Source organism: Trachemys scripta, chromosome 2, assembly GCF_013100865.1.
Source record: "Trachemys scripta elegans isolate TJP31775 chromosome 2, CAS_Tse_1.0, whole genome shotgun sequence".
NCBI classification, from domain to species: Eukaryota; Metazoa; Chordata; order Testudines; family Emydidae; genus Trachemys; species Trachemys scripta.
The window spans coordinates 214,737,453-214,764,224 of NC_048299.1; the positions used below are offsets into that span (position 1 = coordinate 214,737,453).

At 41.5% G+C, this 26,772-nt stretch overlaps 1 protein-coding gene across 5 annotated transcripts in view; it reads right to left on the bottom strand.

Moving 5' to 3' along the window:
* The window catches only part of RB1CC1 (RB1 inducible coiled-coil 1), a 185,401-nt gene that overhangs the window by 26,472 nt on the left and 132,157 nt on the right, over positions 1-26,772 (bottom strand). For all 5 annotated transcript variants that reach the window (XM_034762919.1, XM_034762917.1, XM_034762918.1 and 2 more), the window contains 5 exons: positions 14,778-14,937; positions 12,100-12,208; positions 11,729-11,966; positions 5,139-5,193; positions 3,560-3,607 (listed from right to left, as the gene is read on the bottom strand). In XM_034762919.1, the coding sequence (XP_034618810.1) occupies positions 3,560-3,607; positions 5,139-5,193; positions 11,729-11,966; positions 12,100-12,208; positions 14,778-14,937 (610 nt within the window). The remainder of the gene's footprint in view (positions 1-3,559; positions 3,608-5,138; positions 5,194-11,728; positions 11,967-12,099; positions 12,209-14,777; positions 14,938-26,772) is intronic.

A 26,772-nucleotide genomic window follows, 5' to 3' on the forward strand; every position in this document is an offset into this window, starting at 1 on the left:
CTTGTTTCATTTAAATTAAGATGGTTAAAAGCATTAGTCAGTAACCCCTTATGAGCAGAGGTGGGTTTTTTTTTTTTTTTTTTTTTGGTCCTTAGCAGAGTGACTGACAAATGGGAATTTCCTCTGAAGCAAATAGATTTCATTATCTAATTATGGATTTTTAAAAAAGAAATGATGGGAACAATTAATACATTGAAGAGGTTCACCTGTACAAAACAGTTAATATATAGGGACATTGTTTTTTAATATTTCCTTCCTGCCACCAACACACACACACACACACACGTGTTCTACATTAGTTAAGTCATACCAAAGTTTTATTAACTGTCTATTTCACAGTAAGCTTTCTATTTCTTACCTGAGGTTCTCTGCATTTGTGAAAGAGTCTTACATCTGCTATTTATTTTATGCCAAAATGAAGATGAGAAGACTATTCTGAGTTTTGAGGTTTTGTTTACCAGTGTTCTTAGCATTAATTAAAACAAACTATTCAGATGGAAACAGTAATTTAATTATCACACAAGTAGGCATAATTTTTAAATCCAGTCTTTACCAGACTGTTACAAAAGTGTTAAGAAGGTTCAGTTCTCAAAGTACTGAAGACAACAAAAGACAGTGGTAGCAACTCTTGGTGGAACGTCCTCAGGTGTCATCCCATCACTCAAAGCACCCCCATGTCTACACAAATAATAATAATAATAATAATAGAGATATCCCATCTCCTAGAACTGGAAGGGACCTTGAAAGGTCATCGAGTCCAGCCCCCTGTCTTCACTAGCAGGACCAAGTACTGATTTTGCCCCAGCTCCCCAAGTGGCCCCCTCAAGGATTGAACTCACAACCCTGGGGTTAGCAGGCCAATGCTCAAACCACTGAGCTATCCCTCCCCCCAATATAATGCTGTTGAAGAGGAAAGGCAGTGAGATGCATTCTCCCCTCTCAAGAACTGAGCATACTGCTATTTCATTGCTCCCTTCTGTTGTTCTGGGAGCTCGAGCATATGAACTTTGCTCTCCCAGTGTGTCCGCATGATGCAATAACTAACTTGCCAGCACAGCTTTAGGGTCCTGTACTTCCATCTCCTGTTTGGTCAGGAGGGGCAAACAAAACTATAAAAAGGGACAGAAGCCCACAAGCCTGCAGAAGCAGGAAGAAGGGTCATTAGGATATGCTCCCTGGATGCTTGAGCCCATGGAAAACCCACTGTTCTCTTTAAAGACAGGCTAGTAACTGAGTAGAGAGCTCCTGCACCCTTCCAGTAGGCATTGCTTTTCTATACAGTTCTGCAGTCAGCTCCAGACGTGCTCAATCCCATTAGTATACAGCGAGAATGTACAGAGAGCCCTGAAGAACCATCATTGCTATCCTAACAAGTCAATTTTAGTGTTTCAGTAACACAACAGGCAATATACATTAGGACATATAATCAAGATTTTTTTTTAAAAGGGGACAAAAATTAGAAAAAAAATACTGTCTACAACGTGTGAGGAATTTAGATCTGCAAAGTATACCATAATTACCAACAATTGGTTACATCAGACCACAAAGGTGCATAGTACTTCACAAACCCAGAGTAATGTATTTCAGTTCATACATAATTTGTGAAAATATTCCCAATCTTGATGGCTGGATTGTGTCTTTAAACGATAGTCCTGCATTGGTGGGAGGTGGAGAGGCTGTGTTACAATGGAGCGACAGCATCACTATCCTTTCAAAGAAGTGCAGCATCTACTCCTTTCTAGCCCAGCCAGCTGTCTCCTCACTCTGCACCTCTGTGTCTCACTAAGAAAGCTAGTTCCACTGATGGCATTAGCAAAGAGCAGTGGCTCCACTATTCAGTCACAGTTCTACCCTATCTGGTGCACCTATGCAGGTCCAGCTGTAATCTGGCTCCAACGATACATATTTATCCAGACTTCAAAATAAATTATACATTAATCTCTTCGGCCTTAAGGAAAGAAAAAGTAAATAACTGGACGAAGTAAATTAGAAAGAAATTGAACACATCCATTATTTTATTAACCAGCTGTGGCACAGCTGCCTTTTTAAATGTAGATTTTTTTCCTATACTTTGTTTCTAGTTCTTGCCATATGCTATAATTAATATCAACTGCACTTACAAGGAAAAGAATGAGGTGTATTATGCAATAGCTTGCAACAAAAAAGTTTACATATTGCTGTACAAGAGAAATTTAAGTCATATAGAAACAAAATACGTCATCAAATATAGACTGGGACTTTTTTGTTGTTGTGGTTGAAGAACTCATGAACTTGAGTAAGCTCACCAGAATTAAAGAATTCCAGTTATCCAACCAAATTCTCCTCTCTCCCCCCTACAACTAAAATAAAATAATGTAAGAAACCTCAATTTAAGCTTCAGCTTTGCTATGGATATCTGAGCATGGTCCCCTGGGGGCTGTCTTTCCCTTTCTAGTAGCCAGGAAATGAAAGATGTAAGTACAGGCAGATCCTCATTCTGCTTGGGAAGGGGAAATCACACAGTGGACTCTGAATGCTTGATATGAAGCAGATTTAAATATATATTCTGCAATCTCTAAAATTAAGAAGATTTGTCTTAATTTGCACTTCTTTATTTTGTTGCCAGATAGTATCCAGGAAATTCAGAAAGAGACAACCTTCCTCCACGAGAAATCACGTACTTACAATCCATCTTGCTTCTTTAGGCCAATATTCTCAAACCTTGTCAAGCACCCAAGACTAGCCTCCCATCTTCTTGCAATACTTACCCCAACTTCAGAACTTTTTTTCACCTACTCTCCTAAACTGAAATCTGAGCAGTAGTTTGAATTGCATGCCCCCATTAGGGTGACCAGATGTCCTAATTTTACAGGGACAATCCCGATATTTGGGGCTTTGTCTTATATAGGTGCCTATTATCCCTCACCCACGGTCACGATTTTTCACCCTTGCTATCTGGTCACCTTAACCCCTATATAATTCATGTGGGTTGCAGTCTGACTTACCCACATACTCCATCTGAATTATACGGCAAGCTGTTATGTCTCCTGTCTCACTTCCATTCCCTCACGTGGGTCTAATCTCCCGTTTCAGTAAAATTTATTTTTTAAAAAGCTAATATAGTCCATAAACAATCTGAATCATTTTTTTCAAAAGGTAGTTACTAAATGGCCATTAATTGCACAAATGCCTGATGTGCACATGTGCATGCATTTATGCAAGTTTACCTTATTAAAAATGTGACCCTTGGAGTTAATGCTTTTGCCTGTCTTTTCAAAAGACTGGTTTGGTTTGTATGTTTTGTGAGAGTAAAAGTCTCCCTTTGCTTCCATCCCACCCTGCTGCCTCCAAGTTTTCTTCTATGGAAAACTGCCCTTACTCCAGCAATGAAAAAACATCTTATATGGAATTAGATCACTCCTCATTGCCATTTTTTTCTTTTCCTTACTTTGTTCTACTTTGCATGTTAAACTCTAAGGTGTGCAGAGAATTATTACAATTTACATTTTTAAAATTCTTGTTTATTTTTGAAAAAACTATTTTATGAACAGACAAGTGCACAAATGTTTAATGTACTTACCAATCTTTGATTTAATCGCTTATTTTCCTCTTCTTTAAGTTGTAATGTCTGTAGGAGACAGTAATTTAAAATGAATAACCAGTTTAATATTTATGTTCATTATATAGCATAAAACTGTAATAAATACCAAATAGTTTTGAACTGATGAACACTGCACTGTCCATGCACAAACTACTTTTTGTTGTAGGTTTCAGAATTTTAGGAAAACGTTTATAATCTCCTCACAAGCAAAAAGGTACAGACATTTAAAAGTTAAAAAAAAAAATGTCAACCACCATGGTGCCATTGAACCTGCTGTCAAGCCACTGGGGGAAGTGTCATCTCCCTGCTCTTACTACAGCTTAACCATGAAACAGAGATAATCTGATTGATTATACTGAACTAGGAGCTGGTGTGAAGCTCAAAATAGAATTTTAAGTGAAGTAAAAACTAAGCCTAACTCTGAAGAAGAGAAAGGAAGGTGGGAATGGGACTGGAGACAAAAAAGGAAATGGGAAGTGGGTTGTTAAACCTTTCAGACTTCTAATTCAAAGAAAAAAAGTCTAATCAATTAAAAACAGCAGATATTTTCAATGATATTCCCAGTCATTGCACCAGTGGGAGTAGTTACACAGCTGTGACTTCACCGACACGGTCCAATCAGTCAGAAACTCTGTCCAAAGCAGTACTTGAATACAAAATACAACACACAGAAGAATGACTTACAAAGGGGAAATAATCTAATTTCCTGATTTGTGAACTGAAATTCTAGACTAAAACACTGCATTTAAAAAAACCCATACAAAATAATTGGGCTGCATTATAAGAAAAACTGTTATAGTGTCAGTTTTGTTTTGTTTTTTTTAAAGAACTGTCCATCCAGGGTTATAGTACATTAGACTTTTAATTAAGAGGATATAAATTAACACAGTGCCAGAGAAGTGGATGAAATCCTTTTCCTTTGTTTCTTCTGAAATTAGTTTCAAGCATTTCTCATACTTTGTGTCTCAGTGTTTTAATTGTCTTGTTTTGAAAAGAGTAAACACGTCTTGGATTAATATGTGAAAAGAAAAATTGGTCTGCAATCACTTGCATGGAATTTATTTAATCTCTGATCACTTGGTGGAATTATTTCCTTTAATATTACTGTAAATATCCATTATTCTCTAGGAAACCCAGATGTTTGCACTGGTTAATTCCTTGATTAATTTTCTGCTATAAAAAGATCAAACAATACAGTGAACAAATCAAGAATGTGTTACAGCTACTTAAAATGGAAATACTAGCCCCGATTCTCATTCATACAAAGTCTGCTTTATACATCGTGAAGTGTAAGTGGTCCTTAAAGATGGAGTAAATTATAAACAGACTCACTCTCAGATCCTGTACACTAAGAGAACGGTGTGAATTAGTCTTAATGTAAATGAAAATCAATCCCATTATTTCTTGGAAAAGGCACTTTCCTTTGCAAATACTCATGTGCACCAGAATTTAATAATCATTTACTGCATCATATCTTTACGCGTGTACTAGTCATTTTCAAAGCACTTTATACACCATTAAGTTGCTGAGTGAATATAATAGAAGAGAATCTACTCACTCTTTCTAACAACATTATCCTCTGTTTTTCTTCAGACAACATATGGATGTTTTCACTAAGGAAAAAAGAAAAACATTTGAGAGATTAAGAAATTATGAAATAATGCAGTTTTCTCTTTTCCAAAATGTTTATCTACTGAAAGTTACTGTTTTATGGCTGTATCTCCTGTTGTATTTGTGCTATTTAAAAACATATAGAATAATAATAATATAACATTTGAGGTTATTATTTGAAATACTCAAATATATTTAAATGCAAAATTGTCCATTTTAATGGCAAATAGCATATACTGCTGTCCTTCTTACGATGCAAGAATCAATATGGCTACCTTGCTGTTTTTTCTTGGTATATGCACCAGCATTACCATTTCTTAGTTTTCCTTTATTATGGTGTGTTCAAGTTAAATGGAAAATTTAGTACCTGGGAATTTCCTTTCTGGGTTTAACATCTGTCAATCACTAATGTGTAGTGTTGTGTCTTGGTCTATGTGGATCTCAAAGGCTTCTAAGGGATTCTAGAGAAGTCCAGCACAATCAAAGTTCCTCATTTCTATATGCTAGAACTCTTCCAGAGCTGTAGAAATTCTTAAGACAAATTAGTAAGAAATAAAACCAATTATAATTAAAACTTTAATGTTTTCACCCATAAGGAAAGAGGATTGCTAAATAAAATCACTTCCTGGCTCCCAATATGAAGACAATATGGGCAGGTCAGATTGCATGAGATGTTAACTTTCTTTCTGGAATTATCAGACACAAAATTTTAAGATTCTGAATTGTAACATAACCCAAGGTGGGGAAAGTAATGAGCAATAAAACATAGCCCAAGAGGAGGGAAAAGAGTTAATACAGATTAGAAGTACCTTGAGCTATAAATTCATTGGGAACTGGTTCTGGCAGCATCTTCCTACCAAAAGGTACCAAATAGTCCATTTTGAAGTCTTTGATAAAGATCTTAATAAAGATCTGCAAAGACATTTTTTCCCCAAGATGATATCATAGAAGATGAGGAATGAGCTCTAAATCCCTCAGCAACTAGCATGATATCGACTCTATAATTTTTTTTCTCCACCTGTCCAGAGTAGCTTTGGGCTGGGCGCATCTGGCAAAAAGAGATGACTATAGATGTTGACTTTAAGATTGAATGCGTGTTCTTGGAATATACTTTGGAATGCTGCAAGTGCATCTAAATTTATGTTAAAGTGGAATGTTGAGTGTTTGAGTAGGTGGAGGAAAAGAATTTCCTGAGAAATATGGAAAGTAGAATCCAACTGTGTTAGGAATTATTCTGGCATCCTGATCATCATTTTTTCAGCAAGCAAACACAACAGCATCCCAGAATTCAGAAAATCACCAGTTTGAGACTAACACCATAACAGATATGATAGAGACTAATTAACAGGTCCTTATAGACAGAGATTATGCTTCAAAGGGTGCTGTTGTGACAGCGTGTAAAACAAGAGGCTAATCCCATTTTTGGAAAACCAATCTTGCTGTTGTTTTGAAAAGTCTCACTACTCTGGGATATAAGATGATGTGGGTGTGCTTTCCATTCAGAGAGGCTTGTACCAGCACAGTACTCGAGGATTCTGTAGTTGAACTGGGGAGCCTGTCAATACATTCTACATCCCTGTCCATCATTCTAATGGAGGATTACTTGAGGGAAGAAACTTGACATCATGCCATGCCTGGTGAGTGGTTCCAAGATGCTCAATAAAATATCTGTAGCTCTCTTATATAGAGCTTCACCGAGGGTGGGATGTCTTGTGGACACTGACTAATTTTGTGTTGATGGAGTCTTTTGGAAGCAAGCCCCGCTTGATTGGGATCACCATCTCTCTTGCAAAGGCAGCTACCATCACTCCAACCTTGGGTAAAAGTGTTGGGCTCTCTAACTTTGTAAGATGTTATGGTCCATTTGCTAAGGGTTTCCCATTGTTAGGAGGATTATTCCACTCCTCTTGAATAACATCCTTGAATGAATGGCCCTGTCTCATTTACATTTTGAAAGGAATTATTTAAGCAGTAGGGTGCTTTGGTTGTTTCCTTCTTTTTCAACCCTGTCAGTTGTGACTATCACATTGTAAAATACTGTCTCAAATAAAGAACAGAATGTTTCCTAATTTCCTTTGATGATCATTCATGGCTAGATTGGAATCAGGGAAAGAGGATCAATGTTGACTTGGATATTCTATTTTCCTTTTCAGCCTGTTGGTCTCAGATTCTTGACTGAATTATTTGCACAGCAAAAAGAGAACCTCTTGTGTCTTCTGCTGTCCTGAGAAATGTGCTTGGGCCATTGGAATGCTCTCTCTCCAATTTAACATTTAAGACATGAAGCCCTACAGGAATTGTTTCTACTCACCCCAAAAAAACAAAATAACCCTCATGAGATTAATTTGAGGGGCTAGAAGCCACTAAGGGACTGGTGGGGGTGAGGAGGGAGAAAAAAAATGAGACCCAGGATACTTTGAGAGATCCTCATTTCTGTGGTGTGTATGTGTTTGAGCGATTTACTCTGTGAATGGGCCAGGGGAGATCTCTGCCTTGTAAATGTACGGCTCTGGGTGGTCTATGTTCTTTCTGTTCCTGAAAAAGGAGGCAGGGCTGGTCAGCCTGGAGGCTGAAGCTCGGAGTCCTGAGCCACGGCAAAAGCTCTGAGCCCCACTGCAAGCCAGGGCTGAAGCCCTGAGCCCTGGCACCCTGAGCCCACCCCATTCCCCCCTTCTCACGGGGAAGAAGCCCCAAGCCCTCACATCCCCACGGAGCTCCTGAGGTGCCCCCCCTATACCTGTGGGGCAGAAGCCCTCCCCATGGCTGATGCCCGGAGGCTCTCCTCACTGGGCCATGAAGTTTTATAGTATGTTGGGGAGGGGGGTCCTCTGAAAGAAAAAGGTTGAGAATGCCTGCTTATGAACACAGGGCAGTTTCAGAGTAAAGGTCATATTCTCTTTAGCAATGCACAGAAAAAATGTAATCATGATGGAGTCAAATTGCAAATTTTATCCATTGCACATTGGACAAAATATAGATTAATTCATATATTGCATATGAGAGTACAATTTCAATATTTTCAAATAAATACTGGGAATTCCACTGGAAATGACTGAATTCTGCACACTACTTAACACAGTCACTAAACACAAAAGCAAGGATAAAGTACTTTGTTCATTTATCTTGCAAAAGAGAATTTGTTTTAAGAAAAAAATAAGGAAAAAAAAACACTATTAAAAATATGCTAAAATAAAACTCAAAATCACTCCCACGGTCGCCACAAATTTTCTTGGAGTTTAGATTCCAATTTCCTGTAAACCTGGTGGTAAAAAGGGTACTGAAAAGGAATAGGAGAGTCTAATGGCTTTATAGATTAGCTTGAGGAAAGCATTCCAACTATGAAGATGAAGAGTATACAAAGATGCTTATGGGAGGAGTGAACGAGTAGGTGGCCAAGTCTGATATCACTGGTGGAGAGAGGAGGAATAGGCAACTTGATAAAATACAAGCAAAGATAAGCAGGTAAAGGTAGAGTTGTGAAGCGCCTTAATAGGCGAGAACAAGAATTAGAGATGATGGAAAAGGGAGAACCACAGAAAGCATTTAAAAAGTACAGGGTGATAGTTGGAAGAATGGTTAAGAAAGATTATTTTAACAGAGGTGGGAGAGGGAGAAGAGAAGAAATATGGGTAGAACTTCATAGTAGTTTCCCTCCCTGCATGCCCTCCCCCCAAACTTTGAATTAAATTTTAAAGAAAAACAAAACTACTGACTGCTTAAAATGAGTGCTTTTTTTGAGAAATACTAGTACATTTTCCATCAAATTTGGACCCAATTTTTGGACACTATACTTCATTTCTTATCTAACATGGGAATATGCTCTCCAATAATAGTTTATCAATTGTAGCCACCGTCAGTGAAAGATAACTAAGGCAATCATATGTTGACAATGTCAAAGATCTACATAATAAAAACTGTGGTGTTGTTTTGAAGTTTTTTTAAATTACTACTCTCTCATTTTAATGCTAAATTGTAATGTTTAGATAATTCAAGGAAAACTAGTTGTTAGTGACAACATATTTTTTTCTCCACCAGTAAAAGCAACTTATTTTAATTACTAACAAAAACAAACTAGTCCTTTTTCCAGTGTTGCATATAAAAATATATAGGAAACTGATAAACCATATAGAAAGTGTTCAGGAACGAATATTAGAAATAATTGTAAAATTCAAAACAAACAGTATTTCTTGTCAAAATGAGGAAGATGCAGGAAATCCAGATTCCAGGCTGAAACGGTAACCCTAATTCACTCTGTGCTGAAAGAATCACCCCACTGATGCTAGGGCCTCAGAGGGAACCACTACAACTGTGAAATAAGCTGCACTTAAGAGATTTTTCTTTCAAAGCAAATTTTAACAAGAGAGACCATAGCAACTCAGAACAATGTAAAACAATAAATTTTAAAGATTGCAGATACTATTTCAGAAAGGTTGTGGTCTCCAGTTTATGTGGTTTCTGCATAACGAACATTTGCTGTAAATGGTTAAGAACGATCACATTTTGAGTCTCTTTTGTAAGACTACTACAAATAGAAAAATGACAGGATTGAAAGGATTAAAAGGGAAAACTGCTACAATTCCAGGTTCCTGAATTTTTTTCCAATAATGGGGATAAATCTTAACAAGGAGTGACTTGAACAGGCTCCTTTATGCATTTGCTATTGCCTGGCTTCATCATCTCTCCTAAACACCCAACATGCATGACCATCTCACCTACCACTGGTGATTCAATAACTTTCCTATGACAACTACAACAACTGTTTACATGGAAAAGTAATATGAGCAACATATTTGGGTTTTACATTCTTTTAATGTTATTTAGCAGTTGCAAACAAGGAGCCAGCACCATATACTCAGCCAGTCCTTCATAGACCGCCAGAATGCATCCGCTGGGGTTTTTGTCTGGAATGGCAGGAAAAAGGGGTAATGGCTCCTTTCATGGTCTTGTCCCCCACTCAGGGCTAAGAGATGGGGGAGAAACACCTAAACTAGTGGGGCTCACGTAAGACATTGGCCCCTGTGCATCTGGAGAAGGGTAGATGAGCCCTGTTTCTCTGGCCGGAGCCCCGTCTTGCATCCAGATTAGTAGATCCCACTCCTGGGATTAAGGCAGGACCATGTTTTTTGGTTTGCTATTCGCATTGCTTTATTTGGGATCAGGAAGGAATGTTTCCTTCACTGCCAGAGTGACTGGTACAGGACATGTTTTTTCCCTTCCTCAGAGCAGTTCAGGGATCCGACAGGCTAAGTCAGAATGTAAGAATCAAGATATTGCAACTTAACAGGTGGCAGGTGTCCAGTGCAGATACTTGCCCTATAAGGGGTCCAGTTCCCTGATAAACCAGAATTATAAGTGGACTTAAGATTATGCCTACACTGGACTAGGTCTATACTGGAGCTGGAGGTGTAATTTCCAGCTAGGGGAGACATACCTGCACTATCTTGAAAAAACTAATTAAAACCATGGTACCAAGTGTGGAGGAGTGGGGGGATGACAGCAGCCTCCAACCAGGTGGAAATAATTAAGGAAGGAGTGATGACCTGCCCATAAGAGTTATTGCCAAATAGTTCCCAGATGAATTGAAGATGGTAAGAGTTGCAGCCTAATTCAATCGCATCCCTTGCAACTTGTCTGTCTACTTCATCAGTGTGTGGGACAAAGTGTATATTACTGCTTTTCTACTGCTCAGCTTTAAAACGTTCATCTACTCACTGAAGCCTATTTCATCCTCGCTTTACCATTTTTTAGCCTCTAACTCAGTAGTTCTCAACCTATTTACCATTGTGGGCCGTATATGCAGCTTTCTATGTGTTATGTGGGCCGCATCCACACAATATATATACTACCCATACAACTACCAAAAAAAAAAAAAAAAAGATTAGTATTTGTTATATGACAGCAATACAATTCGAATCGATATAGTACCTTTCATTTCAACACTGGCAAATATATACCAAGAGAATTTTAAATTAGTAAAATAAGTAAAAAAATTCATCATTTACTGTAAGAGTGGCATGGCATGGTGTACTGCCACCCTCACTTCCACGCTGCTGCTGGTTGTGTGGCTGGGCCTCATCCTGCTCGGGGTGGGGGCTTGGGGACATGGCTGATATCGCTGGGCCTGATCCTGCTGGGGAGCTAATGCTGAGTCCGATCCTGTGCGCCCCATTTTTACTCTACCCTCCCACCCCCAAACTGGTTCTGTGCCTGGGGCAAGTGCTCCTTCCACCCCACCCTAGTTACAGCCCTGAGGATGTCACATGGGCCGCAGCAGTGCGCTGATTGGACCGTGGGTTGAGAACCACTGCTTTAACTTCTTTCTCTGCTAAGTCACTAAAAAACACATTTCTGATAGCTGGTGACATTTTAACATTTTATACATGCATCTCAAAAAAGGCATTTTGAGCAAGAATATCAGATGAGTAAAAAGAAGTTAACTGAACAGCTCATTAATATACTGAAATATTCAACTATACACTGGTGTAATGATCTAAATATAGTCTACATATTTTAATATAATGCCTCTTATATACTTACTGTACAGCCATCATGCTAGTTTCCATTGCTGAATCCAGCCTTCCTTCATCTGTAATCTCTGAAGCCACTCTTTCTGTTTCAGCTGGGAGATCAGGTGCACAGGCTTCACAAGATTCTGAAGCTGTAGGTAAATAAGCTGATGGAATAAAATTACTGCTTCTCATCTTATTCACTTCTTCAAGTTTTTTCTTCTCTTCAAGTAATCGAGCACGATCTTCAGAAAGTGTTTCAATCAAATCTAGAGGATAATAGAAACATGTAAAGATTTTTATTTAAAAAAAAGCAGCTCAGGATATTCTAACAATTATTTGGATTGAAACTGAATGTAGACTATTTCAAAATCTATCAGTGTTGACAGAATGTTTACTTACCCTTATCCCTTTCCTGCTGTTGGGTTATTGTTTTTAATTTGTCACTAAGATCATTTATTATGTTTTCTTTCTTCATTTTTTCTCTTGTCAGCACGGTGTTAAAATTGGTCTGAAAAATCAGAAATAGCATAGGTAGAAATAGTACAGTGTAAATGAAAGCAACACATGTAAGACAGAAAACAAGGAAGAACCCACAGTATTGCCATTTGCAGTTTCCCAAACTAAACTGAAAGACAAGGAAATCAGCTTAAATAAGTACATTTTTGATAAAAGGATACATATACTGGAAATGTTTCCCTGCTTGTTTTAATTGGAGTTCAATTATGAGGGCTTTTGGGTTAGGACTGGTTCTAATTTTGTTTTGTGAGGTGTGGTGTACATTTGTAGTCCTAATAAAATAATCACAAGAAATATATTAGGTGTAAATAAGGCCCTTTGTATTCAAGAATACAATTAAATTAAAACACTGAATCTGTCCATTTCTGGTTCTTGACAAATCCAGTAACACACTGTTCTCAGAACCAGTTATTCTTTAAGACTAGAGTGGATGCTGTAGGATCTTGTACTAAACCAAGTTATTTACAATTAGAGATAAGCAAAATGTGGTATTCATATGACCACATTAAAATATTAATACTTTGAATGAACTTGAAATAGATTTCAGGGCACTGCATGAAGTTTTGGAAGGCAGTATTTCCCAATGCCAAGCAGGTGTTCAGACTAATTAACACAAATTAGTAAGAGTCCTGACTAATTAGCACAAACTAACAACTTTTAACAAAACAACTGCTAGACAGTCTCATGCAATTATTTGCCCTTGTCACCCTCCTCCATGAATCACTTCATTGGCTTTCCCTTTCTGCACTGTATCAAGTTCAAGCTTCTTGTCTTCACCTTACAGCTTTCCATTCAAATCCCCATCACCAACTAATAACCTAGTAGAGGGGCAACTGGAGGTAGTAATTACATAATAAAAAAAATTAAGAAATGAAACTAGACAGATGTGTGCCAGTCATCACCTTGACTTGTTTAGTAAGCTGTATCCCTTTCCCTCACTAGTCATCATCTATCTGTATACCTTAAAGGTGTAAGCTCTTTGGGGGCAAGGAATTTGTTTTCCCTGAGTCTGCACAGTATATAGCACATTTTGGATGCTACTATAGATATAATAAAGCAAACTTTATATAGTTCACTACAAACTAAACCAACAAGTAATTTTCCAAAGATACTGAATACAGATGAATGAAAACTGCCAAAAAGGTTCAGTGATTACTATACCAATCAGATACACTTCCAGCATTTTTTACTGCTACAATACATTTTAAACAGGTGGAAAGATGCTACATTTTGTGGGATTTGCAGCATGTGAAAACAAACTGCCCCGAAAAAAATGAAGAGTGGAGATTTTAACAGAATGCCATCAGGGAGATCTTTCCTCAAATGCTCTGCTGCTGATGGGGAAAATGGCATGCTATGTATTGACACACTAAGGTCAGAGAAATCTTATAAAAGTCAACTTATTGTACAGAATGTTATTAATTATCATCTGTTCTATGGCCATGAAATCTTAATTAAAATCCTCTAAAAAGGACACATGGATGGGCAGTGACATTCTGCACTCCATTCACAGCCTACAACACTGAAAATGAATGTAGATGTCAAACACTTCTATATCTGTTAGTGCTCAGATTATTTGCTGTGTAAGATCTGCTCTGGTTTCAGTATATTTGCACACCCACATTTTTAGAAAATGTTCATTTGTCCATGAAGATTCTACCCACTTCTCCTCTTTCTGCCCCTAGCAATTGATGGCTATAGTCCAAAAAGCTGGATGGCTCAAATGACTAGAAATAGTGCTGTGCCTCAGTCCTTGTCCCATACTGATGTTGCTGAAACCAGAAGAGGTGCTCAAGTGGAGTTCCCTTTTCAATCTATTAGTGAGAGGAAGCTGCAAGGCAGGGCATGCTCCACAAAGAGTCTTTGACTTTGTAACCCTCACTTTCACCCTTGGTCCACCAGAGCCCACATTTGTTCACTTTCTAACCATGCTGCAAAATCAATTGTTTTAAAATACTTTTGGGGATAGTAGGAGTTGGAGGATATTTTTATGAGACCAATCTTATTTTGGTGGTTTTGTATTTTAATTTATTGACTAGCATAGGATGGGTGCCAAGAGCAATGTTTATAAATCTACAGTAAAATACAAAGTTGGAGGTTCGAATTGATTCTAAAACTCAGTCTCTTCCTGAACTGGCTATTTGGGAACAGTCATGTGACGACGAACTGCTTGGTGTTGGAAAGAGAGAGTTTAATATTGCTCAGAGAGACTTTGCAGTTAAGTTTGATGGCTCATAAGAAGTTACGTTTAATGGAGTTTACCTTGGAGCTCAAATTTAGCCCTCTTGGCTGGAGAAGAGTTATGGTAACACGAGCTTATAGAAAAAACAATGACATAGTAACACTTCCCCTAAACTGGGCTCCTTTCGCCCAAGTCCCAGAGAACGTGCTTATAAAAGTCCATTAAGTTCCTGAACCATGAAATGTAATATAATTTTATATAATATGTTGTCAGATGACAATCTGAATTTAGGAAGTACCAGATGGCAAACTAGAGATAGCAAAAATCAAAAATCTCTAAAATCCCAGAAAGAACATATCAAATTTGATGACTCCTTTACCTGCTGTTCTGCAGTCAGAGACATTCTAAAGTTTTGCATTTCTTCATTCTTTCTTTTCTCTTGCTCTTCAAGTTGCTCCAAAAATTTTATTTTCTCTTCCTCAAGTTTTTCTTGAAGCTCAATAACCAAGCTTGATGCAGCAGATAATTCAATGGAAGGACTTTAAAAGAAAATTTTTAGAATTTAAATATGTATTACAGAAATACAGTTCAAGAACAGATAAACACAAGGAAAGAAAAACCTGATGAGTCCCTGCTCCTTCTTGACTCCAAAGATAGAGCAATGGATATGCTTGTCCATTACAGTCATTGTTCGGCTACATGGACATGGCCTGAAGCCATGAAATATGAAGCAACAGCACTGAAACATGGACACCAAAGCTAAGTGTTTAAATCTGTAAGCATGAAAGTGCTAAAAATAGGCATTATATTGATGAAAAGTAACACTAAATTGCAAAGCAAGCTTTGAAGTATAGGAATTAGGTGTCAAATCAAGGAGCAAAGCATTGAGAAATAAGTCTCAAGAGACTGAGGATAGTCACTGAAAGTCCTTAAAGTGCTGAAGTGAGCTCTTATTTATTAATAACAGACTGGCTGGAAGACTGGGACATAGAAGAGACAGCTCCTGAGCATGTTTCATTGATGGTGCTCAAAAGGAACTGACTAAAAGATTCCAAGGGCAGAAATTCAGCTTTGAGGACTGTGGGCAACTGCCAGTAAGCAGTCTGGTTTACATTCCGTATGATTACTGCTGTCCTTAGGGATGAAAAAACTTCAGAAGCTAGGGAAGTCCTGAGAAACTGAAATTCAGGAGTGAGAATCCTGGTGGACTGTATCTTTAGAGATACATGCCTTTCTCACTGCAATCATAGAATGTACCTTTTTAAAAATCTAATTTCCATTATACAGTAACACCTTTCTTTCAAATGGCTTTTTAAGAACCAATAAAAACTGACTTCTCAATGAAGATAGTCTTCTAACATAAAAAGGAGTCGAAATTTAATCAAAATGGGGAGATTGAGGCAATCTCTTTAGACAGGTTTTCTAGTCAGGGTGATGGTCTCTTGCACAAGTTTCACAGAATATTTTTACATACTTTTTCAGTGTTTGTGCTGCTGTCAAAACTTGTTGCTTAACAATGCTGTTAGAAATGTACACAGACGTGTTAAAACATCTAAGTTAAACATTCCCTCAAACTGTACAAGCCAGGGATGCAATTCAAAATTTCCTGCCACTCCTAAATAAAGGGTTCATTTATTAAACTCTATTTTTAGATTTCAAGCCAATCACATAACTGTAGGAGCAAATAGTAATAGAATAGTAACAATTATGACTGGGATGAGGTAATAGTAATTTATGCCTGAACAGAAGAGCTCACACTATGGGGATAAGTTTTGCAGAATTTATTCTTTTTAAAGACTTCTTAAAACAAAGAACACTAATATAAATGTCTTTTGGCATTGTAACTTAACAGCTGGCACTTTTAAATGTATGGAAATTGGTATGAATACCATCCAGCTACTGTGAAAGGTTGATCTGTCAATCATGACTACTATAAAAGTGGTTGTTACAGCATGGTAGTGGAGCGCCTCTAGTCCCACTTTTAGCAATTATTCATGCAAAACATGGAAGATGCTACTCCTGGAGGAATTAACCTACATTAAATTATAAATGTTTTACAATTTGGCTGATTTTTCTTAATCTTACTGATTTAGGTTACCAGGCACACAGACTGTTCAACTCATGGTTTTTGTCACCTTGTTTTTGATCCACTGTATCACACTGAAAGTTATTTGGTTTTCCCTGTGTGACACAACTGAATATTCTTCCTCACTGTTATATAATTAGAGCCCTATTTGAATCACGGGATGATTGTCAAATAATTGTAGATGAGTTGCGGACAAGACATGGAAAATTGCAGAAAAGTAATAACGGACCTTTATTAATTGCAGTAATTTGGAAAAGCCAGGGAAGACCTATTTGTTTAAGAAAAAATTGCTTGAACAATATAAGCACTCAAATATTATGCTTGCTAATTTTTTTTGATAACGAGACATTTTGCTGCAACTATATTCCAGTCATTAATGCTCAGGGCTGACAGCCCAAGCCTCAGCCACTGACAGCTCATATAAATGGGGTTCTACTTTAATAATGGAAGAAAAGTGTGTGTTGTAAACCTCAAAATATATGCAAAATTGTGGACTGTGCAAAGTAAGCTAATTAAAATCAAAACTGCGATGGAAGCCTGATATTGCAGGATTTGCAATATCACAAATTAAGTAGGGCTTTATATATAAATTCTAAACTTGTCAATGTTCAGAGAATACAACCTAATTGTGACAGACGCCGCTGGAGCCCTGCTCCTGCTACTCCGGAGCTGCGGCAGCGGGGCTCGGCCGGCTATTTAAAGGGCTCGGAGGTCTGGCCATTGTGGGGAGCCTCGGGCCCTTTAAATCACCACTCGAGCCCTGCCGCTGCTACCCTGATATAACGGGGTTTCACCTATAACGCGGTAGGGATTTTTGGTTCCCGAGGACCGCGTTATATAAGGGTAGGATGTAATTCTGAAATACGGAAGTGCACTCAGATAGCAAATACATGCCCTATGATTAAAGGAGCATTTGGCATCCTCCTTAAGAAGGAGACAAGGATGCTTTCTTAATTTCATATGTACTTTAAAATGAGACAATGAACAATAGATCATTCAATGGAGCTTACAACTTATTCCCCTAGTTGACGTATATACCAGAATAAATAGAACACCTGGTCAAAAAAGTAAGGATGGGCTTTGTCCAACATATGTATGTACGTACTCAGACACACAAGTGCTCCAAAATATTATTTAAATGTGAAAAGTGATCGTGCAAAATAATAATCTGATTATGTAGTTTAGACCTTTTTCTTGTCACACATATGTATCAATTTCCATCATCAATTTTCACTTCCACCATTTGGTAAATGGATGCAGCAATAAGAAAAGGAGGCAGGGGAGCATTTGGTATATTTCCCCTTATTTCTTTTTCGCAGCCACTTAGTTTTGGGGAGGGTTCTCTGTTATTTTTAAAAAGTCAGAAGGAAGCAAAAAAAGAGGGTACAAGTTCAATTTTTAAAAACTGTTTGGCAGATTGCTTTCAATATCCCTTAAAACATATATACATGTTTACCCTTCGTTCCCAGAAGCCGTTCACATTTCCCCATGAGTTTAAACAAATATAATACATACACCTCTACCCAGATATAACGTGGTCCTCAAAAGTCAAAAATCTCATCGTGTTATAGGTGAGACCGTGTTATATTGAACTTGCTTTGCTCCCGCTTCCCCGTTCCTTGTTCCCTAAACGCCCCCTCCAGAGACCCCTGTCCCTAATCACCCCAAGGACCCCACCCTCTACCCAACCCCCCTGCTCCCTGTTTCCTGACTGCTCCAACCCCTATCCACACACCCACCCCCAACAGGCACTCACCCACCGGCAGCGGCGGGAAGCAGAGCAATGTGGCCCCAGCCGCGGCGCTCCGCTTCCTCCTGCCACTGAGTTTGGGGAGGTTGGGGAAAGGATGCCCCCCATATTCACCTGTGGAGGGAAGCGGAGCGCCGCGGCTGGGAGCTGGCGGAATAGAGCGGGCTGGGGCCGGGCTGCTCCGCTTCCCGCCGCCGGTGAGTGGGGAGAGGTTGGGGAAAGGATGCCCTCCGCACTCACCGGCAGTGGAAAGCGGAGCGATGTGGCCCCAGCCCGCTCCGCTTTCCTTGCCCCAGCCCCAGCCGTGTCGCTGGGGGGTGGGGTGGGAGGTGGGGAAAGGTCCCGCACTTATCTGTGACTGGAAGCAGCGTGCCGCGGCTGGGAGCTGGCGGAGTGGAGCGGGCTGCTCCACTTCCGCCGCTGCCGGTGAGCGTGGGGGGGATCCCTTTCCCCAACCCCCCTCCCCGAGCGACATGGCTGTGGCTGGGGCGAGGGAAGCGAAGCGGGCTGCTCCTGGCCCCCCGTTAATCCCCTCGGGCCACTCTGGGGTTGCGGGGCCCCCAAAATTGCTCCCCCACAGTTCCTGCCTCCTAGACCCTGCTGAGGGGGGAGCCCCTGATAAGCCTCTGCCCCTTATCCAACCCCTCAGCCCTGGCCCAGCACCCTTAACACGCTGCTCAGAGCAGCATGTCAGAGCTTTACTGCGTTGTATGCGAACCTGTATATCAGGTCAAGTTATATCGGGGTAGAAGTGTATTTTGCTTAAATGTATTTGACAGTAAGAAAATTTTCTGTACACAAATTCAAAACAAAGTCATTTTTCCTATTCTTTTCAACCTATAAGTCTATATCCTCTCCACCACCAAAAGCATCCAGTTTCCTGATCCTATTTTCACAGTCCCATAGTTCCTATATGATTTCATATGATTTACTTTTGAAAACCTGTGCTGTCTCCTTGATCTGCATGGTTTTCCCGGATTTCTCTCCTTAAGCCTTTATCAACGGTCTCCTGTCCAGCAACTTACCATAATTACAGTCTTCTATTTCCTGAAAAAAAAATCTCAGACATTGCAGCATTGCTGGTTTCCTAGAAGCATGCCAATGTCTAACCTAAGCCATATTTTTCCAAAAAAACAAAACCAATCTGTTGTATGTAATTGATAAAACTAAAATAAGACCCCAGGCTTTAGTTTAATTTCAAGGTACAAGGGTATACATACTATTTCTTTCACCCACCCTGTTGTTACACAAGAATTACAATACAACATTTTATAGTCACAGACTGTCTGTGTCTTGCTTTTGTTATGTTTGGTGTTCTGGCTCTGGGCAGTTTTTCTGAATTGGCTCCAGCATTGCCAATCTTATCTTGTGTCCAAATTCTTCGATAGCCTTATCCGGCCTTCAACTTTTCCTTTTTTCTGCTCTAACTCAGAAGTAGGAAGTCCAGGCATGTGGAGAACTGCTACATGTTATGGCCATGCACAGCTTCCTAAAGTTTTTTATCCAATTACTGACTCTCCTCTCTTTATCTGCACCCTGTCTGAACATCTTTGGATTTGTTCATCCTATTCTGACCCGGTTTTCCTTCCTATGCTGACTTTGTGGTCCATGTAGCCGAGTGTCACACACATTATTCCTGAAATCTTTTGTTTTAATACACAATAAATAACAGTCTCAATTGTTTTAGTACTGTTTTTCCACGTACAATCAGAGAGAGTGAAGGACAAGAAAGGGGGTGCCAGAAAATAATTTTAAGGTTTTAGTCAAACCGCACTGGAATTATACCAGTTTCATAATAGTATGGAATGAATTCATTTACAAATGACATTTTTGCTAATTTGAAGTAGTTTAACAGCGTAAGAACAAAATTTAAACATACTCCTGGGGGAGTTCTGAGCCACTGCACGCACACAGGAAAAAACAGTTACCTAACTTTTCATAACTGTTGTTCTTCAGGATGTGTTGTTCATGTCCATTCCATTATAGGTGTGTGCACGCCAACGTACAGTCAGAGATTTTTGCCTTAGCAGTATCCGTAGGGTTGGCTGTAGCACCCCCTTGAGTGCTGCGCTCATGCATTGGTATATTAGGCACTGCCGACTCTATGTCCTCTCAGTCCCTTCTTGCCGATTAATCCGACAGAGGGGTAGAAGGCCGGCAATGGAATGGACATGAGCAACACATCTCAAAGAATAATAGTTACAATAAGGTAAGCAAGTAACTGTTTTTTCTTCAAGTGTTTGCACTGGACATTAGGAAATTTAGACTTGAAATTAGACGAAGGTTTCTAACCATTAGAGGAGTGAAGTTCTGGAACAGCCTTCCAAGGGAAGTAGTGGGGTCAAAAGACATATCTGGCTTCAAGACTAAGCTTGATAAGTTTATGGAGAGGATGGTATGATGGGATAGCCTAAATTTTGGCAATTAATTGATCTTTGATTATTAGCAGTAAATATGCTCAATGGCCTGTGATGGGATGTTAGATTGGGTGGGATCTGAGTTACTAGAGAATTTTTTCCTGGGTGCTGGCTGGTGAGTCTTGCCTACATACTCAGGGTATAGCTGATCGCCATATTTGGGATCGGGAAGAAATTTTCCTCCAGGGCAGATTGGCAGAGGCCCTGGAGATTATTCACCTTCCTCTGCAGCATGGGGCCCAGGTAACTTGCTGGAGGATTCTCTGCACCTTGAGGTCTTTAAACCATGATTTAAGGACTTCAATAACTCAGACATTGGTTAGGGGTTTGTTACAGGAGTGGGTGGGTGAGATTCTGTGGCCTGCATTGTTCAGGAGGTCAGACTAGATGATAATGGTCCCTTCTGACCTTAAAGTCTATGAGTCTATGTCGATTCCATTCTAGGTGATGCACAAGCAGTATCCTCAGAGGTGGGCTTGGAGTTCACAGTCTAGCGGCTTGAAGTACTGCTCTATCAAACCAGCATCGTCCCGGGCCTGCTGAGCGAGTGTGTAATGGGACGTGAACGTGTGGACGGATGACCAGGTGGCCGCCCTACAGATGTTCTGGATAGGCAGTTGGGCTAGGAAAACTGCCGAGGAGGCTTGCATCCTGGTTGAATGGGTGGTTACAATTGCTGGAGGTAGCATCTTTGCCTGATCGTAGCAGCAGCGAATGCATGCAGTGATCCAAGAAGAAATTATTTGAGCCAACGCAACGAACAATTGCGCCGATTTGCAGAATGGCTTAGTCCTTTCAATGTAGAAGCGCCCTCCTGATGTCTAGACTAGGGAATGCAATCTATGCTCCTCCTCCTATTTATGTGGCTTTGAAAAAAAGACAGATAAGTAAATGTCTTGGCCTGTACGCAACTGTGAGACCACCTTGGGCAGGAAAGCCGGGTGCAGTCGCAGCTGGATCTTGTAGAAGACCGTATAGAGCAGTTCCAAGGTAAGCGCCCTAATCTCAGAGACCTGGTGGGTGGATGTTATCACAACTAGAAATGCAACCTTCCAAGAAAGGAGAAGGAGAGAGCAGAAAGCTAAAGGCTCGAAGGGGGTCCTGTGAGCCATGACAGCACAAGATTCAGGTTCCATGGCAGAACAGGATCCCCGATGTGCAGGTAGAGGTGCTTGAGGCCCTTTAGGAGCCTGGCAGTCATGTCCTGGGCAAAACCCAACCTACCCTCGAGCGGTGGATGGAAGGCCAAGATAGCGGCCAAGTGGACCTTGATAGATGAAAGGGACAGGCCTTGGAGCTTGAGATGCAGAAGGCAGTCCAGGATCAACTGCAGCGAAGTCTGCTCGGGCCGAATACCTTTATCTGAGGTCCAACAAGTGAACCACTTCCATTTGGCCAGGTAACTTGTTCTGGTGGAGGGCTTTCTGCTGCCCAACAGGACCTGCTGGACAGCGGCCGAGCATTCTTGCTCCTCCACATTTAACCATGCAGCAGCCAAACCATCAGGTGCAGCGCCATCATTTTCAGATGCAGAGGACTGCAACATGCCTAACCAGTGTTGGCACGGCCAAGCCGGCACTATGAGAATCACCTTTGCCCTGTCCTGCTTGATTTTCATGAGGTACTGAAGGGAAGGTACCTCTGTAATCAGTGGTACTGAAGGGAAGGTGTAAAACAAAGCCCCCGACCACAGGAGTAGAAAAGTATCCAACAGGGAGTCTGTCGATCCCCTGAATCGGGCAGAAAACATGTCATTTCCTGTTCTGCCTGGACGCGAACAGATGCACCTGGGGAGTTCTCCACCTCTGGAAGATGAAGATGATCACTTCCAGGTGGAGGGACCACTCATGGCGAAATGAGAAGGTCCTGCTGAGGTGATCTGCCAAAGCATTCCAGGCTCCGGGGGCCTACGAGATGGGTGCCGTGTTGTATGTATACAGTAGTTCCAGAGACTGAGGGGTTTCCTGGCAAAGGGCAGATGATCTGGCTCTACCCTGCTTGTTGATAGAGAACATAGCCGCTGTTTTGTCCATCAGGACCTGGACCACCCTATTTTTTAAGTGAGGTAGGAAGGCTTGTCAGGCCACGTGAACCGCTCTGAGCTCCCGGACGTTGATGTGTAGGGAGCAATCGTACGTAACTCAACCAACAACCTTGCATGCTGAGATTGCCCAGGTGGGCTCCGCACCCGAGGTCTGAGGCATCAGAGACACGGGGGTGGAGGACGAGGATGGAGCCACGAAGGGAACTTCTTCCTACACCAATGCAGGACTCTGCCACCAGGTGAGTGATGACAGTACATGATCCGGGACCCTGACTACACAGTCCATACTGTGGTTGTTGGGTGACGTAGACCGATGCCAGCCATGCCTGCAGGGGCCTGTGGTGGAGCCGCGCGTGCCATACCACATAAGTGCAGGCTGCCATGTGGCCCAACAAGTGCAGGCACGTGTGAGCAGTGGGTTGGGTTTGCATGCACAAGATGAGGTCTGCCATGGCTTGGAACCGAGCCTTGGGGAGGAAGACTCTGGCCTGAGTAGAGTTGAGGACCACTCCAATGAACTCTATGAATTGTACTGGGATTAAGGTCAACTTTTTCCTCATTAACAGCCCCAGGTCTCGAAAGAAGGAACAAACCAGATCAAGATGCTGCTGCACCTGATCCTGGGATCAACCCTTTATTAGCCAGTCATTGAGGAATGGGTAAATTTGAACAACACTGGTGCTATGCACTTTGTGAACGCTCCTGGGGCTGACAAGAGACCGAATAGCAATGCCGTGAACTGGAAATGGTGCTGGCCAGCGTAAAATGAAGGAAGCACCTGTGCCCTGATAAAATGGAAATACGTGTCCTTCAAGTCGAGGGCAGCGTACCAGTCTCCTGGAACCAGGGAGGGGATGATGGAGGCCAGGGAGACCATGCGAAAAGTCAACTTTTTGAGAGACTTCTTGAGATGACACAGGTCCAAAATGGGTCTGTGGCCCCATTTTGCTTTCAGGATTAGGAAGTAGTGGGAGTAGAATGCCTTTCCTTTCATATCTTGAGGAACTTCCTCCACCGCCCCCAGGCACAGGAGGTTCTCGACCTCTTGGGACAAGGAGTTACTCATGAGAAGTGTCCTTGAAGAGGGATGGGGAAGGGGGGTGGAGGAAGGATCGGCCATGAACTGTAGCATGTAACCTGAGGCTATTACTTCAAGCACCCAACAGTCCGAGGTCAGCCAAGACCAGGCCGAACAGAATGGGTGGAGGCAGTCGAGGAACGACTAAGAGGGTGGATCCTGAGAGGTGATTGGGGCGTCGTCCTCGAGTGCACCCTCAAAATGACTGCTTCTGGCCTCCTTGGTTCCTGGAAGGGCCAGGCTGAGCAGACGAACGGGAAGATGATGGGCTTTGCCGCTTGGACCCTTTGTCTCTTCCTTTCTCCTGTAGGTGCCTAGCTGGGGAGTCCCCCAGGACCTAGACTATGGAGGTGGAGGAAACAGAGGGCGGAACGGCTTCCTGGCCTGCTGAGTATGGAGGCCCAAGGAGCGGAGGGCGGCATGGAAGCCTTTAAGGCCATGGTGTCTTGAGTCTGTAAGCTGGGAGAAGAACCCCAACCCTTCAAAAGGGAGGCCCTGTACAGTCGCCTCCATCTCCTGGGATAACCCAGAGGACTGCAACCAGGAGCTGCACTTCATTGCCACTGAAGCCATTTGAAGGTCCTCCTTGCCACCACTGTGGTTTCGTCCTCCAAAGCAGCGAACTCCTTTGCTTGGTCCTGCAGGAGGGCTTGTTTGAATTTGTTAAGGGAATCCCACAGGTTAAAACTGTACCTGGCCTAAAAGGGTTAGACACGCGAAATTGCAGATCTGCTGTCAAATAAATATTTCTGCCAAATAAGTCCAGTCTCTTGGCATCTTTACTTTTCTACGTGCCACTGACTTGGCCCTGCCTGTCCTTTTCATTAACAGAAGACATGACCAGTGACACCGCAGGAGAGTATGTATACAGATATTCGAACCCTTTCACAGGGATGTAATATTTCTTTTCCGCCTTCTTAGAAGTAGGTGGAATCGAAGAGGGGGTCTGCCACAGCAATTTGGCAATCTTAAGGACTCCTGGGTGGACAGGCAGCGTGACCTGTGCTGGAGTGGAGAAGGATATATCGTTAAAGATATCGTTGGACTCCTCCGCAACCTCCTCAATTTTTAAGTTCAAGTTGGTAGCTACCCTTTTAAGGAGGGCCTGGTGCTCTTTGAAGTCAATCGGGGGGGCAGGAGGGGAGGGAGAAGATTGCCCATTTGAGAGGGATCTGCCACCGCTTCGTCTGGAAACGACAACGACGATTGCACCACTGGTGGAGGGGCAGGTTCCCCTTCCTTTTCCAGGGACAGCTTCTAAGGTAATGGAGTCCAATGCACTGCCCTCACGTTGAATTCGGTACCGTGTTCCAACTCCGGTGCCAGCGATGCCAGGGATGGTTTGTCTGAGGCAGCAAGGTAGGACTGGTGGGAATATGGGACCAGCATTATGGGCACGCCCCATGGGTTCCAGTGCAGCCATTGAGTGGGCTAGTGTCCCTGCTGCCATGCCGGCGCTGCAGGGTGCCGCATCGGCTTCGAAGGTCGGTGGCGAATCAACCCTCCTTGGCGAGGGGCTGAACTCCCAGTTTGAGTCCGACCATTGCCCTTCTGGCGACCAAGGTGGAGCCATTGAGGCCTGAGTCTGCCAGATAACCCTGGTCGGCAACCAGCGAGGGCGAGGATCTGTGCCTGCCTGACGAGTGGTACCGGGGGGATGGAGACCTGTGCCAGGACGGGGAGTGATCCCGCCCCATTGGGGACCAACATCTGTGAGACCATCGGGGTGAGGATGACCTGCGCCATGGAGATCTTTGAAGGGAAACTCACTGTGACGGGTTGGATCACAGAACCCCCCTTGGGAGCTGTCACCTGATGTGCCAAGACTACTTCTACCCCTGCCTTCCCTGCCAGCTCGGGGCCCCAGTACCCTGTCCTGCTGAGCCAGACACTCTCGTCTGCTCCAACAAAGACCCAGGGCATGAATTACTTGGTTATTTTCACACATAAGACGTGCAGAATTTTAAAATACTATGTGCAGAATTTTTAATTTTTTTGGAACAGAATTGTCCCGAGTATAATCTATAATTGCTTTGCACTCAATTTTAAAATTGCCAAAAAGAAGCTTATTTACTTTTTTAAAAAGTCTTAATGGAATTAAAATGTTCTATATTAGAAAGACTGTTCCAGGCAGGTTCCAGGCCTCCTTGTATCAGCATCTGAAAGAAAAGAATTTTGGCAAGTTTTCCTAGTGGATAGTCCTAAACCTGGGAATATAACTGATGGATAATGTCTAGTCTCTGTCTCCTCCTCTGGAAGCAGATGAAAATCCAGTATGAAGATTGCTGAATGTGGACAGGATAGAAAAGTAGATTTATACTTTTGATTAATAAAATCTGAAGAGTTCTGCTCCATCCATAACTATATATAACACTGATTCCTAATAATTAAGTCCCAAATCTCTCAAAATTTTAAATATGTGAAGTACAGCCATCAGCTGTGGTAACACACCAATGAACTAAGATGATGTATGCCAGTCATAAAAAAAAAAAAAAAAAAAAAAGTTTTCTTCAGAAAAAGGGCTTCTCAGGGATACTACTGTAGGCTTCCACAGTTCTATATCAGAGACTTCAATTCTATCACCTGTAATGTCATAAATTCTGACATCCACTCTTCAGAAACATGTCGATTACTGCTAGCACTGGCAGAAGCATGCATCATAATTAAAAAGCTATTTTCAAATATTGTTACATTTTATTGAGGATGATGAGTGCTTCTGATATTGATATTTCAGATTGTTGTGTTTTGTAAAATGACTGGGTTTTATTTTAAGTATGTATTATCTGCAATTTCTCTTTGGTTAAGTCATGGGGCTTATGGTTCATTCTCCTCCTCTTCCTCCCCCTCCATATTCTTAAGTATCTTCATAATTTAGTAGTTTGGCTTTCATGGCATTGTTCTTGCTCTCCTACTTATCTGACTACCGCTAAGTGTCTCCCCTAGCAGTCGCTCATATTCCCTTTACCTTTCTGATGGGCTTCAACAAGCCTCTGTCGTAA